Genomic DNA, 12,217 nt, shown 5'->3' with positions numbered 1-12,217 from the left:
GGGATTGGGATGAACACTGACCTTTTTCAGTCCTGTGGCCATTGCTGAGTTTCCCAATTTTGTTGGCATTTTGAGTGCAGCACTTTCACAGCATCATCTTTTAGGATTTGAAATAGCTCAACTGGAATTCCATCACCTCCACTAGCTTTGTTCATAGTGATGCTTTCTAAGGCCCACTTGACTTCGAATTCCAGGATGTCTGGCTCTAGGTGAGTTATCACACCGTCATGGTTATCTGGGTCATGAAGATCTTTTTTGTATATAGTTCTTCTGTGTATTCCTATCACCTCTTCTTTATATCTTCTTCTTTATATCTTCTGCTTCTGTTGGGCCCATACCATTTCTGTCCTTTATTGAGCCCATCTTTGCATGAAATGTTCCCTTGGTATCTCTAATTTTCTTGAAGAGATCTCTAGTCTTTCCCATTCTGTTGTTTTCTTCTATTTCTTTGCACTGATCACCAAGGAAGGCTCTCTTATCTCTCCTTGCTATTCTTTGGAACTTTGCATTCAAATAAATATATCTTTCATTTTCTCCTTTGCTTTTTTCTTCTCTTCTTTTCACAGCTATCTGTAAGCCCTCCTCAGACAGCCATTTTTCTTTTTTGCATTTCTTTTTCTTGGGGATGGTCTTGATCCCTGCCTCCTGTACAATGTCAGGAACCTCCATCCATAGGTCATCAGGCACTCTGTCTGTCAAATCGAGTCCCTTAAATCTATTTCTCACTTCCACTGTATAATCCCAAAGGATTGGGTTTAGGTCATGCCTGAATGGTTGGGCTGGGGGTGCTGGAGCTAGTGGCAGTGCATGGCGCTGGAGCAGCTGTGAGGAGAAACCCCACATCCAAGGTCAGAGAAACCCCAGTAAGACAGTGGGCCCTGGAATGGCTGTGAGGAGATGACCCATGAACAAGGGCAAAGGAGAAGCCCCAGAAAGATGGTAGGAGGGGTGAATTCATGTTTAGAACCAAACCTCATGCCTGCCAGAGATGCTCAGAGGGCTCAAACAATCCTCATGCTACCAGGACCCAGGGACTCTACAGAGACTGAGACAGAACTGTGTTTGAGCATCTCCTGTAGAGGTATGGGTCAGCAGTGGACTGCCACAGGGACAGGGGCTCTGGGTGCAGCAGACTTGGGTATAATAAATCCTCTTGGAGGAGGTCACCATTAACCCCACCATAGAGTTCCCAGACCATACACAGGACTGGGAAAGAAACTGTTGGAGGGCACAAACAGAACCTTGTGTGCACCAAGACCCAGAAGAAAGGAGCAGTGACCCCATAAGAGACTGATCCAGACTTGCTTGTGAGTGTCCAGGAGTCTCCAGTGGAGGCGTGGGTCAGTGGTGGTCTGCTGTATGGTTGGAGGCAGTGAGTGTAGCTGTACATGCATGGGATCTTTTGAAGGAGATCACCATTATTTTCCTTACCTCCATCATAGTATGTCCCCAGGTAAATAGCAGTGAGGGAACACAGCTCCACCCATCAACAGAAAATTGGATTAAAGATTTACTGCACATGGCCCCGCCTATCAGAATTAGGCCCAGTTTCCCCTCAGTCAGTTTCTCCCACCAGGAAGCTTCCATAATTCTCTTATCCTTCTCCTTCAGAGGGCAGACAGGCTTAAAACCACAATCACAGAAAACTAACAAATCTGATCACATGGACCACAGCCTTGTCTAACTCAATGAAACTATGAGCCATGCCGTGTAGGGCCACCCAAGATGAAGTGGTCATAGTGGAGAGTTCTGACAAAACGTGGTCCACTGGAAAGGGGAATCGCAAACCACTTCAGTATTCTTGCCTTAAGAATCCCATGAACAGTATGAAAATACAAAAAGATAGGACACTGAAAGGTGAACTCTTCAGGTCAGTAGGTGCCCAAAATGCTACTGGAGATCAGTGGAGAAATAACTCCAGAGAGAATGAAGAGAGGGAGCCAAAGCAAAAACAACACCCAGTTGTGGATGTGACTGGTGATGGAAGTAAAAGTCCGATGCTGTAAAGAGCAATATTGTGTAGGAACCTGGAATGTTAGGTTCATGAATCAAGGCAAATTGGAAGTGGTCAAACAGGAGATAGCAAGAGTGAATGTCGACATTTTAGGAATCAGCGAACTAAAATGGACTGGAATGGGTGAATTTAACTCAGATGACCATTATATCTACTAATGTGAGCAAGAATCCCTTAGAAGAAATGGAGTAGCCATCATAGTCAACAAAAGAGTCCAAAATGTAGTACTTGGATGCAATCTCAACAACAACAGGATAATCTCCGTTCGTTTCCAAGACAAACCGTTCAACATCACTGTAATCCAGGTCTATCCCCCAACCAGTAATTCTAAAGAAGCTGAAGTTGAATGGTTCTGTGAAGACCTACAAGGCCTTCTAGAACTAACAACCCCCCACCCCGCCCCCCCAAAAGATATCCTTTTCTTTACAGGGGACTGGAATGCAAAAATAGAAAGTCAAGAAACACCTGGAGTAACAGGCAAATTTGGCCTTAGAATACATAATGAAGCAGGGCAAAGGCTAATAGAGTTTTGCCAAGAGAATACATTGGTCATCGCAAACACCCTCTTCCAACAACACAAGTGAAGACTCTACACATGGACATCACCAGATGTTGTCCATCACCCTATGGACAACACTGAAATCATATTGATTATATTCTTTGCAGCCGAAGGTGGAGAAGCTCTATACAGTCAGCAAAAACAATACCAGGATCTGACAGTGGCTCAGATCATGAACTCCTTATTGCCAAATTCAGACTTAAGTTGAAGAGAGTAGGGGAAACCACTAGACCATACAGGTATGACCTAAACCAAATCCCTTACAATTATACAGTGGAAGATGGTCCATAATCTGGTAGAAAACATTTGCAAAAGACACATCTGATAAAAGACTATTTTCCAAAATATACAAATAACTCACTCAACCATAAGAAAATTAACTACACAATTTTAAAATGGTCCAAATAACAGATGCCACACTAAAGAAATACAGATAGCAAATAAGCATCTGAAAAGATGCTCACATCATATGTCATTAAGAAGATTAAATTAAAACAACAATTAAATATCACTACACACCTCTTAGAATGACCAAAATCCAGTGGAGTGAAAATACCAAACGCCAATGAGGATATAAAGAAACAGAAGCTCATTAATTGTTGATAAGAATGTAAAATGGCATACACACCTTGGAAGACACTTTGGCCGTTTCTTACAAAATTAAATATTATCTTACCATTTGATCCAGTAGTTGCTTTCCTTGGTATTCACCCAAAGGAGCTGAAAACTTACATTCACACAAATACGTGTACATATATGTTTATATCAGCTTTATTCATAAATGCAAAAAGATGGAAGCAACTAAGATATCTTTCAGTAGGTAAATGCATAAATAAACAGTGGTATATTCAGATAAGGGAATTATGGATGGTGGGTATTTATGATGTATCAATGTATAACAATATATAAGAGGGAATTCTTCTTTCCCAACCCAATTTCAAGCTTGCTAGTTCATCCCTAATGTGGCATGTAATAATATATGCTATAGTTGTGCCTATCAGGGGGCAAGATGGTTCTCTGTCCAGCTATGTTGTTGTACTCTGCAGGAATGTTTAAAATCATTCATACAACTCTAAATCTCTGAGCATCTTCATGCTGCAGTGTAATTTCTCTTGGAATACAAATATTAATGACTTTGACAGAATCAATTGAAAATTTTCATTGAAATTGTTCCTTGCTTGTAACTAAGAAATAAGCAGTAGTCTATGATATCGGAACCCTACTTGCATGTTGAGCATGTTTTTTGTCTGTTTGTTTGTTTGTTTTTTATCTAAGGCTTTATTTCCAACAGATTAGTAAACTCAAATGGTGATGATGGTGGTGGTTGGGGAGGACTGTCTATCTAGCTCACATTAATTCTTCAGGGACTATGGGTTATCAACATCTGCTACTTTTAGAAAATATTCATCAGTATTCTAGAAAAGTGAAAAGGCCTGAAAGCAAGCTGCTTTCTGATTGACTCACTCCACCTACACAGTCATAGGAAACAGTTAATTGGTAGGATCTTCCCACCATAAACTTAGTTGTGCACCTCCTCCTCATTTTTTTGTACTGCAGCTTGCCACAATAGTTCCTTTTCATTCTAAATGTAGGGTTTTAAAATTGTGAGTGCAGGCTATGATCTTCCCGATCCAGGAATTGAACTCAGGTCTCCCACAATGCAGGAAGATTCTTTACCATCTGAATCACCAGGGAAGCCTATTTCCTTTCTTACTTATCCCATATAAAACAGCCAAGCTCTATATCCATGTGTTTATAAATGTGAATAGTAAAGCTAATACTTTCCCATCACTAGTTAATTCATATTTTAATTAGTTTATTTATTTTAATTGAAGGCTAATTACTTTACAATATTGTAGTGGTTTTTGCCATATGTCAACATGAATTAGCCACGGGTGCATTTGTTCTCCATCCAGAACCCCTCTCCCACTTTTGTCCCCATCCCATCCCTCAGGGTCATCCCAGTGCACCAGCCCTGAGCACCCTGTCTCATGCATCGAACCTGGACCAGTGATCCACTCCACATATAATAATATACATGCTTCAACACTATCCTCTTAAATCATCCCAACCTTGCCTTATCTCAAAAAATTCAAAAGATTGTTCTTTACATCTGTGTCTCTTTTGCTGTCTCACATATAGAGTCATCGTTACCATCTTTCTAAATTCTATATATATGTGTTAATATACTGTATTGGTGTTTTTCTTTCTGACTTCAATCTGTATAAAAGGCTCCGGTTTCATCCACCTCATTAGAACTGATCCAAATGTATTCTTTTTAATGGCTGAATAATACTCCATTGTGTATATGTACCACAGCTTTCTTATCCATTCATCTGCCAATGGACATCTAGGTTGCTTCCATGTCCTGGCTATTGTAAACAGTGCTGTGATGAACATTGGGGTGCATGTGTTTCTTTCAGTTCTGGTTTCCTTGGTGTGTATGCCCAGCAGTGGGATTGCTGGGTTGTATGGCAGTTCTATTTCTAGTTTTTAAAGGCATGTCCACACTCTTCTCCATAGTAGCTGTACTAGTTTGCATTCCCACCAACAGTGTAAGAGCGTTCCTTTTTCTCCATACCCTCTCCAGCATTTATTGTTTGTAGACTTTTTGATAGTGGCCATTCTGACTGGCATGAGACAGTACCTAATTATGCTTTTGATCTGCATCTCCCTGATAATGAGTGATGTTGAGCATCTTTTCATGTCTTTGTTATCCATCTGTATAAACTCATGAAGAAAACAAGAGAGGATAATTCTAGTTGCAGCTCATGATGAGTTTGGGTGTCTCACATAATTTCTCTTATTGAAATTATCTTTAAGGTCTACTGCAGCCTTACTCGGAGAAGGCAATGGCACCCCACTCCAGTACTCTTGCCTGGAAAATCCCATGGATGGAGGAGCCTGGTGGGCTGCAGTCCATGGGGTCGCTAACAGTCGGACACGACTGAGCGACTTCACTTTCATTTTTTCACTTTCATGCATTGGAGAAGGAAATGGCAACCCACTCCAGTGTTCTTGCCTGGAGAATCCCAGGGATGACAGGGCCTGGTGGGCTGCCGTCTATGGGGTCGCACAGAGTCGGACACGACTGAAGTGACTTAGCAGCAGCAGCAGCAGCCTTACTAACATATTTCTTTATCCACAGTGCAAAAGCTACAGTGGTATAATATGACAGAATTAATTGTCACTGTTTTTAAAACAGTCATAGCACACTGGTATTTATAAAGTGATGAAAATAAAAATGTATTATGATCTTATGGAGGGTCAAAAAGAGGTGTTCTGAGTATAATTGCATAAGTATTATAAAAATTTTGAATCATCTTATTTATAATCTGACCTTTCTCTGCACACTTAGATGATAAGTAGATGGATAGGCAGACAGGCAGCTAGTGGATAGGGGAAAGTAAACTGTTGATAAGCATTCTACAGATGGAAGACTGGATTATGTTCAGAGGCTAGTATTTCCTTATTTTTTCATTTTTTTCCCACTTTTAATTGCAGGCCACGTGCCAGGGTGAAGGTCTTTAAAACATACAATTTCAGAGAAGATGAACTGGGAAAAAAAGAAGGGATTAACAGAGAAAAACATTTGTCTTGACACATTAGACTTGCCTATGAGGGAGGAGAAAACAACCTTGGATTTGATAAGAGATTAAGGTTTAAAAAATTGACTAAACTAAATTTTCAAAGCCAAAAAGAAGAGAAAAGTTATGAAAACCATCTCAAGTATGAAGAGTCTCTGTAAGTTAGTACAGATGGGAGATTCAATAGAGCAGTCAAAGGCAACCAGACAACAAAAATCTATATACCGTTATACACTAATGGGCTGAGATTTTCAGTCAAACTGGGTTATGTTGTCATTATCCTTGTTCTTATTCTCAGTCTTATTTTCAGTTCATTTGTTCAAACCTAAGATGTTTCTTTTTTCTTGGGGATTTTTGATCCCTGTCTCCTGTAGAATGTCAGGAACCTCTGCCCATAGTTCATTAGGCACTCTGTCTATCAGATCTAGTCCCTTAATCCTATTTCTCACTTCCACTGTATAATCATAAGGGATTTGATTTAGGTCATATCTGAATGGTCTAGTGGTTTTCCCTACTTTCTTCTATTTAAGTCTGGATTTGGCAATAGGGAGTTCATGATCTGAGCCACAGTCAGCTCCCACTCTTGCTTTTGCTGACTGTATAGAGCTTATTCATCTATGGCTGCAAAGAATATAATCAATCTGATTTTGGTGTTGACCATCTGGTGATGTCCATGTGTAGAGTCTTCTCTTGTGTTGTTGGAAGAGGGTACTTGCTATGACCAGTGCGTTCTCTTGGCAAAATTCTCTTAGCCTTTTCCCTGCATCATTCTGTACTCCAAGGCCAAATTTGCCTGTTACTCCAGGTGTTTATTGACTTCCTACTTTTGCATTCCAGTCCCCTATAATGAAAAGGACATCTTTTTTGGGTGTTAGTTCTAAAAGGTCTTGAGTGTCTTCATAGAACCGTTCAACTTCAGCTTCTTCAGCATTACTGGTTGGGGCATAGGCTTGGATTACCATAATATTGAAAGGTTTGCCTTGGAAACGAACACAGATCATTCTGTCGATTTTTAGATTGCATCCAAGTACTGTATTTCAGATTCTTTTCTTGACCATGATGGTTACTCCATTTCTTCTAAGGGATTCCTGCCCACAGTAGTAGATATAATGGTCATCTGAGTTACATTCACTCATTCCAGTCCATTTTAGTTCACTGATTCCTAGAATGTTGACATTCACTCTTGCCATCTCCTATTTGACCACTTCCAATTTGCTTTGATTCATGGATCTAACATTCCAGGTTCCTATGAAGTATTGCTCTTTACAGCATCGGACCTTGCTTCTATCACCGGTCATATCAACAACTGGGTATTGTTTTTGCTTTGGCTCCATCCCTAAAATGGCTCTCTGAGGAGGCCTTACAAATAGTTGTGAAAAGAAGAGAAGTGAAAAGCAAAGGAAAAAAGGAAAGATATAAGCATCTGAATACAGAGTTCCATGGAATAGCAAAGAGAGATAAGAAAGACTTCCTCAGTGATCAATGCAAAGAAATAGAGGAAAACAATAAAATGGGAAAGACCAGAGATCTCTTCAAGAAAATTAGAGATATCAAAGGAACATTTCATGCAAAGAGAGGCTTGATAAAGGACAAAAGTGATATGGACCTAACAGAAGAAGACGATATTAAGAAGAGGTGGCAAGAATACACAGAAGAACTGTACAAAAAAGATCTACACAACCCAGATAATCACGATGGTGTGATTACTCACCTAGAGCCAGACATCCTGGAAGTGAAGTCTAGTGGGCCTTAGAAAGCATCACTATGAACAAAGCTAGTGGAGGTGATGGAATTCCAGTTGAGCTCTTTCAAATCCTGAAAGATGATGCTATGAACGTGTTGCACTCAATATGCCAGCAAATTTGGAAAACTTAGCAATGGCCACAGGACTGGAAAATGTCAGGTTTTATTCCAATCCCAAAGAAAGGCAATACCAAATAATGCTCAAACTACCGCACAATTGAAGTCATCTCACACGCTAGTAAAGTAATGCTCAAAATTCTCCAAGACAGGTTTCAGCAATATGTGAACCGTGAACTTCCTGATGTTCAAGCTGGTTTTAGAAAAGGCAGAGGAAGCAGAGATCAAATTGCCAACATCCGCTGGATAATGGAAAAAGCAAGAGACTTCCAGAAAAACATCTATTTCTGCTTTATTGACTTTGCCAAAGCCTTTGACTGTATGGATCACAATAAACTGTGGGAAATTCTGAAATAGATGGGAATACCAGATCACCTGAACTGCCTCTTGAGAAACCTGTATGCAGGTCAGGAAGCAACAGTTAGAACTGGACATGAAACAAGACTGGTTTCAAATAGGAAAAGGAGTGAGTCCTGGCTGAATATTGTCACCATGCTAATTTAAATTACATGCAGAGTACATCATGAGAAACGTGGGGCTGGAAGAAGCACAAGCTGGAATCAAGATTGCTGGGAAAAATATCAATAACCTCAGATATGCAGATGGCACCACCCTCATGGCAGAAAGTAAAGAGGAACTCAAAAGCCTCTTGATGAAAGTGAAAGAGGAGAGTGAAAAATTGGCTTAAAGCTCAACATTCAGAAAACTAAGATCATGGCATCTGGTCCCATCACTTCACGGGAAATAGATGAGGAACAGTGGAAACAGTGTCAGACTTTATTTTGGGGGACTCCAGAATCACTGCAGATGGTGACTGCAGCCATGAAATTAAAAGACCTTACTTCTTGGAAGGAAAGTCATGACCAAACCTAGATAGCATATTCAAAAGCAGAGACCTTTCTTTGCCAACAAATGTCCATCTAGTCAAGGCTATGGTTTTTCCAGTAGTCATGTATGGATGTGAGAGTTGGACTGTGAAGAAAGCCGAGCACTGAAGAATTGATGCTTTTGATCTGTGGTGTTGGAGAAGACCTTGAGAGTCCCTTGGACTGCAAGGAGATCGAACCAGTCCATTCTGAAGGAGATCAGCCCTGGGATTCCTTTGGAAGGACTGATGCTAAAGCTGAAACTCCAATACTTTAGCCACCTCATGCAAAGGGTTGACTCATTGGAAAAGACTCTGATGCTGGGAGGGATTGGGGGCAGGAGGAGAAGGGGATGACAGAGGATGAGATGGCTGGATGGCATCACCAACTTGATGGATATGAGTTTGAGTAAACTCCAGGAGTTGGTGAAAGACAGGGAGGCCTGGGGTGGTGATTCATGGGGTTGCAAAGAGTCGGACATGACTGAGCAACTGAACTCAACTTAACTGAAGATGTTTCTTGTAGTTCTTTTTGTTGCTGTTCTTTACTCCAAATCTGGCTATGAAAAAAATTTTTCTACTAATTTTTTAAAGCTCCCTGTAAACTTCCTAAATTAAGGATGTAATGCTAATCACAACAGAAAATATATAGAAAATGATTAAATAATAAACATGAAGAAATAATATGTTTAATGATACTATTAAATTTCAATAACAAAAGTAAACTTTGTAGTTTCAGAATACTTCATCAGATAGTTGTATTTGAAGAGCCACAGTCCATAAGCTTGGAAGAGCCACATCTCTGGTCATCTCTCCTTCCAAGCAAAATGAATAACAAGTTGTGCTGCTTGAGGTTCTGCCCACTGGGAAGATTTGCCATCAGCATTGTCTTTTAGAACCATCCTGGATTGGTGCAGCAATGCTTCCGTTGCCACTTTTGGGGAACCATCAGGAACCATGCACAGAATCATCAGGAAACAGGGCTTCCCAGGTGGTGTTTGTGGTAAAACAAAAGACCTGCCTGCCAATACAGGAGATGTAAGAGATGTGGATTCAATCCCTTGGTAGAGAAGAGGATGGCACAGCAACCCACTCCAGTATCCTTGCCTGGAGAATGCCATGGACAGTAGAGACTGACAGGCTATAGTCCATGGGTTCCCAAAGAGTCGGACTTGGCTGAAGTGACTTAGCACACATCAGAATATAAGGCTGAGTTTTAATTCTCAATTACTTTTCAACTGTTGGTTCACAAACCAGTCCCCATCCACAGGGGACAAAGAGAAAACAAAGAAAGAGGCAAGCCATACCATATTGGTAGGTGGCAAGTTTACTGAGAAAGGGAAGTTACATACATAGCTTGTCTTAGGTGGTTTCAACATGTGTAGATCTCCACACCCACCCTCCAGAATCTTTAAAAGTTTATATAGAGGCTTTAACTGGATTCAGTCACATACACCATCTAGATGGTCTCAATAACACACTGATCTCTCAAGAATGTGTCCATGGGACAGCTTCTAGCTCAGGAAAGGCAAGCAGAATGCACACTTCAAGACAAAGGAGAGGACAAGAGCTTTCCATTGCCCAGATCTGGCTATAGGGTAGTAATTTCTTCTCAATGACCTCCTCCAACATCAATACATATTTGTGGATTGAGGAGAAAAAATCAGTGTGGAAGAAGGATAGACAATGGACACATGGGCCACTCATTCTTGCATTTTTTCTGTGCCACCAGGATGCTTTCATCTTGTGTGATGCTGCTGTGCATGCCCAACTCTATGGATTAAAGAGTCATGATGGGAAGCTTGGATCACATGTTCTCTTGATAGCCAATGGTAAAGCATCCAGTGTATGCTGAGGCCTGGTAACAATTCCAAAAGCTCTCTCTAAAAGAGCAGTGATCTACAGAAGATAATATAGATTTGCTCAAAAAATCCTAAGGATCTGCTCTGTGCCTCATCTAAAGGCCATTAAAGGCTCCATAAATGATCCCTATTTACAACTAATATTCCAAGCAACATCAGAGCTGCTAACTCACAAGGCCCAGCTGGCAGATCAGCTTGCATAAAAGCTTAGATCTGCTTCAGATTCTTTTGTTCTCATGTGTGTGCCTGGTAAGTTGCTTCAGTCATGTACCACTCTTTGTGACCCACCAGACTCATCATCCATGGGATTCTCTAGGCAAGAATAATAGAGTGAGTTGCCATGCCCTCCTCCAGGACATCTTCCTAAGCCAGGGATCAAACCCACATCTCTTAGATCTACCTGCATTGACAAGTAGGTTCTTTGCCACTAGCCCCACCTGGGAAGTCCCTTTTGTTCTTGGGGTAGTTAAAAGAAAGCTAATTAAGTTAATCACTAATTCTGTGATTCAGAATATGACATTGAGCCAGAGAGTTGATACAATCCTAAAGTAGGAGAAGAGAGCCTAAGGATAGACCTGTCATCTGAAATGAAACTGCTTCGGATGATCTTTACTAATAGATATAGCAAAAAAGCAATTGTTGGCTTCATTCTTGCACACCAGTTGCCAAGAAATGTGTAGATTTGCTCTGGCAATTAAAGTGCATCTAGAAGAGTAGCTGTAGTTAGACTCCACTGACTATATATACAGTAATCCATTCTCATTCTCAAACATTAGCTGTCACCTTCACAGGCCAAATAAAAGAAATGAATGGAGTTGGTAGGAAAGACCATGCATCATCTTTCAAGGTAAGTGTTCATGGTAGTAATCTCTGCAGTTTCCCAAGGTCTGTAGTATTGCTTTTAGCTCATCATTTTTGTACGTAGTAATAGTTTGAGTGGCTTTCACATGTTTTTCCTACAATAAGAGGTCCACTCTATGATTCAGGAAACCTTTAATAATGTCAGCTGCTGAGGAAGTTTATTCCAATTTTGCATTCCAAAACTCAGAAAATAACCACAGGGTGGACTTGAGGATCCATTGGTCTCACTGTGAAAACAATTCAAGCCAAAATTCTGTTGATTATCTAATCTCCATAAATCTCTAATCTGAGTGGTGGACCAATAATGGTGATATGGGTCTTCAGTGGTTAGTGTTAATTCAGTGCCAATGTCCAGTAATTTCCCCCAAATTGGAAAATTCCTTTCCCCTTCACATACACACACACACACACACACACGTGTGTGTGTGTGTGTGTGTGTGTATATATATATATATATGAAAGTCACTCAGTCATGTCTGACTCTACCTCTGTCCATGAATTCTCCCAGTAAGAATACTGTAGTGGGTTGTCATTTCCTACTCCAAGGGATCTTTCCTACCCAGAGATCAAACCCAGGTCTCCTGCATTGTAGGCCAATTTTTTACTGCC

The 12,217-nt window shown here is 40.6% G+C and overlaps 1 protein-coding gene across 1 annotated transcript; it reads right to left on the bottom strand.

The window, feature by feature from the left end:
* Window positions 1-278: 278 nt before the first annotated feature.
* On the bottom strand, window positions 279-1,456 carry LOC129657198 (uncharacterized). The gene is made up of 2 exons (XM_055587453.1): window positions 1,302-1,456; window positions 279-822 (listed from the first exon to the last, which is right to left on the bottom strand). The coding sequence occupies exons 1-2, from the start codon at window positions 1,392-1,394 to the stop codon at window positions 295-297; spliced, it is 621 nt and encodes a 206-aa protein (XP_055443428.1). The 5' UTR covers window positions 1,395-1,456; the 3' UTR covers window positions 279-294.
* Between the last annotated feature and the right edge of the window lie 10,761 nt (window positions 1,457-12,217).

Source organism: Bubalus kerabau, chromosome 7 (genome assembly GCF_029407905.1).
Source record: "Bubalus kerabau isolate K-KA32 ecotype Philippines breed swamp buffalo chromosome 7, PCC_UOA_SB_1v2, whole genome shotgun sequence".
Lineage (NCBI taxonomy): Eukaryota > Metazoa > Chordata > Mammalia > Artiodactyla > Bovidae > Bubalus > Bubalus kerabau.
The sequence above is the reverse complement of the archived record's forward strand: the minus strand, read 5'-3'. Positions and strand labels throughout refer to the sequence as shown.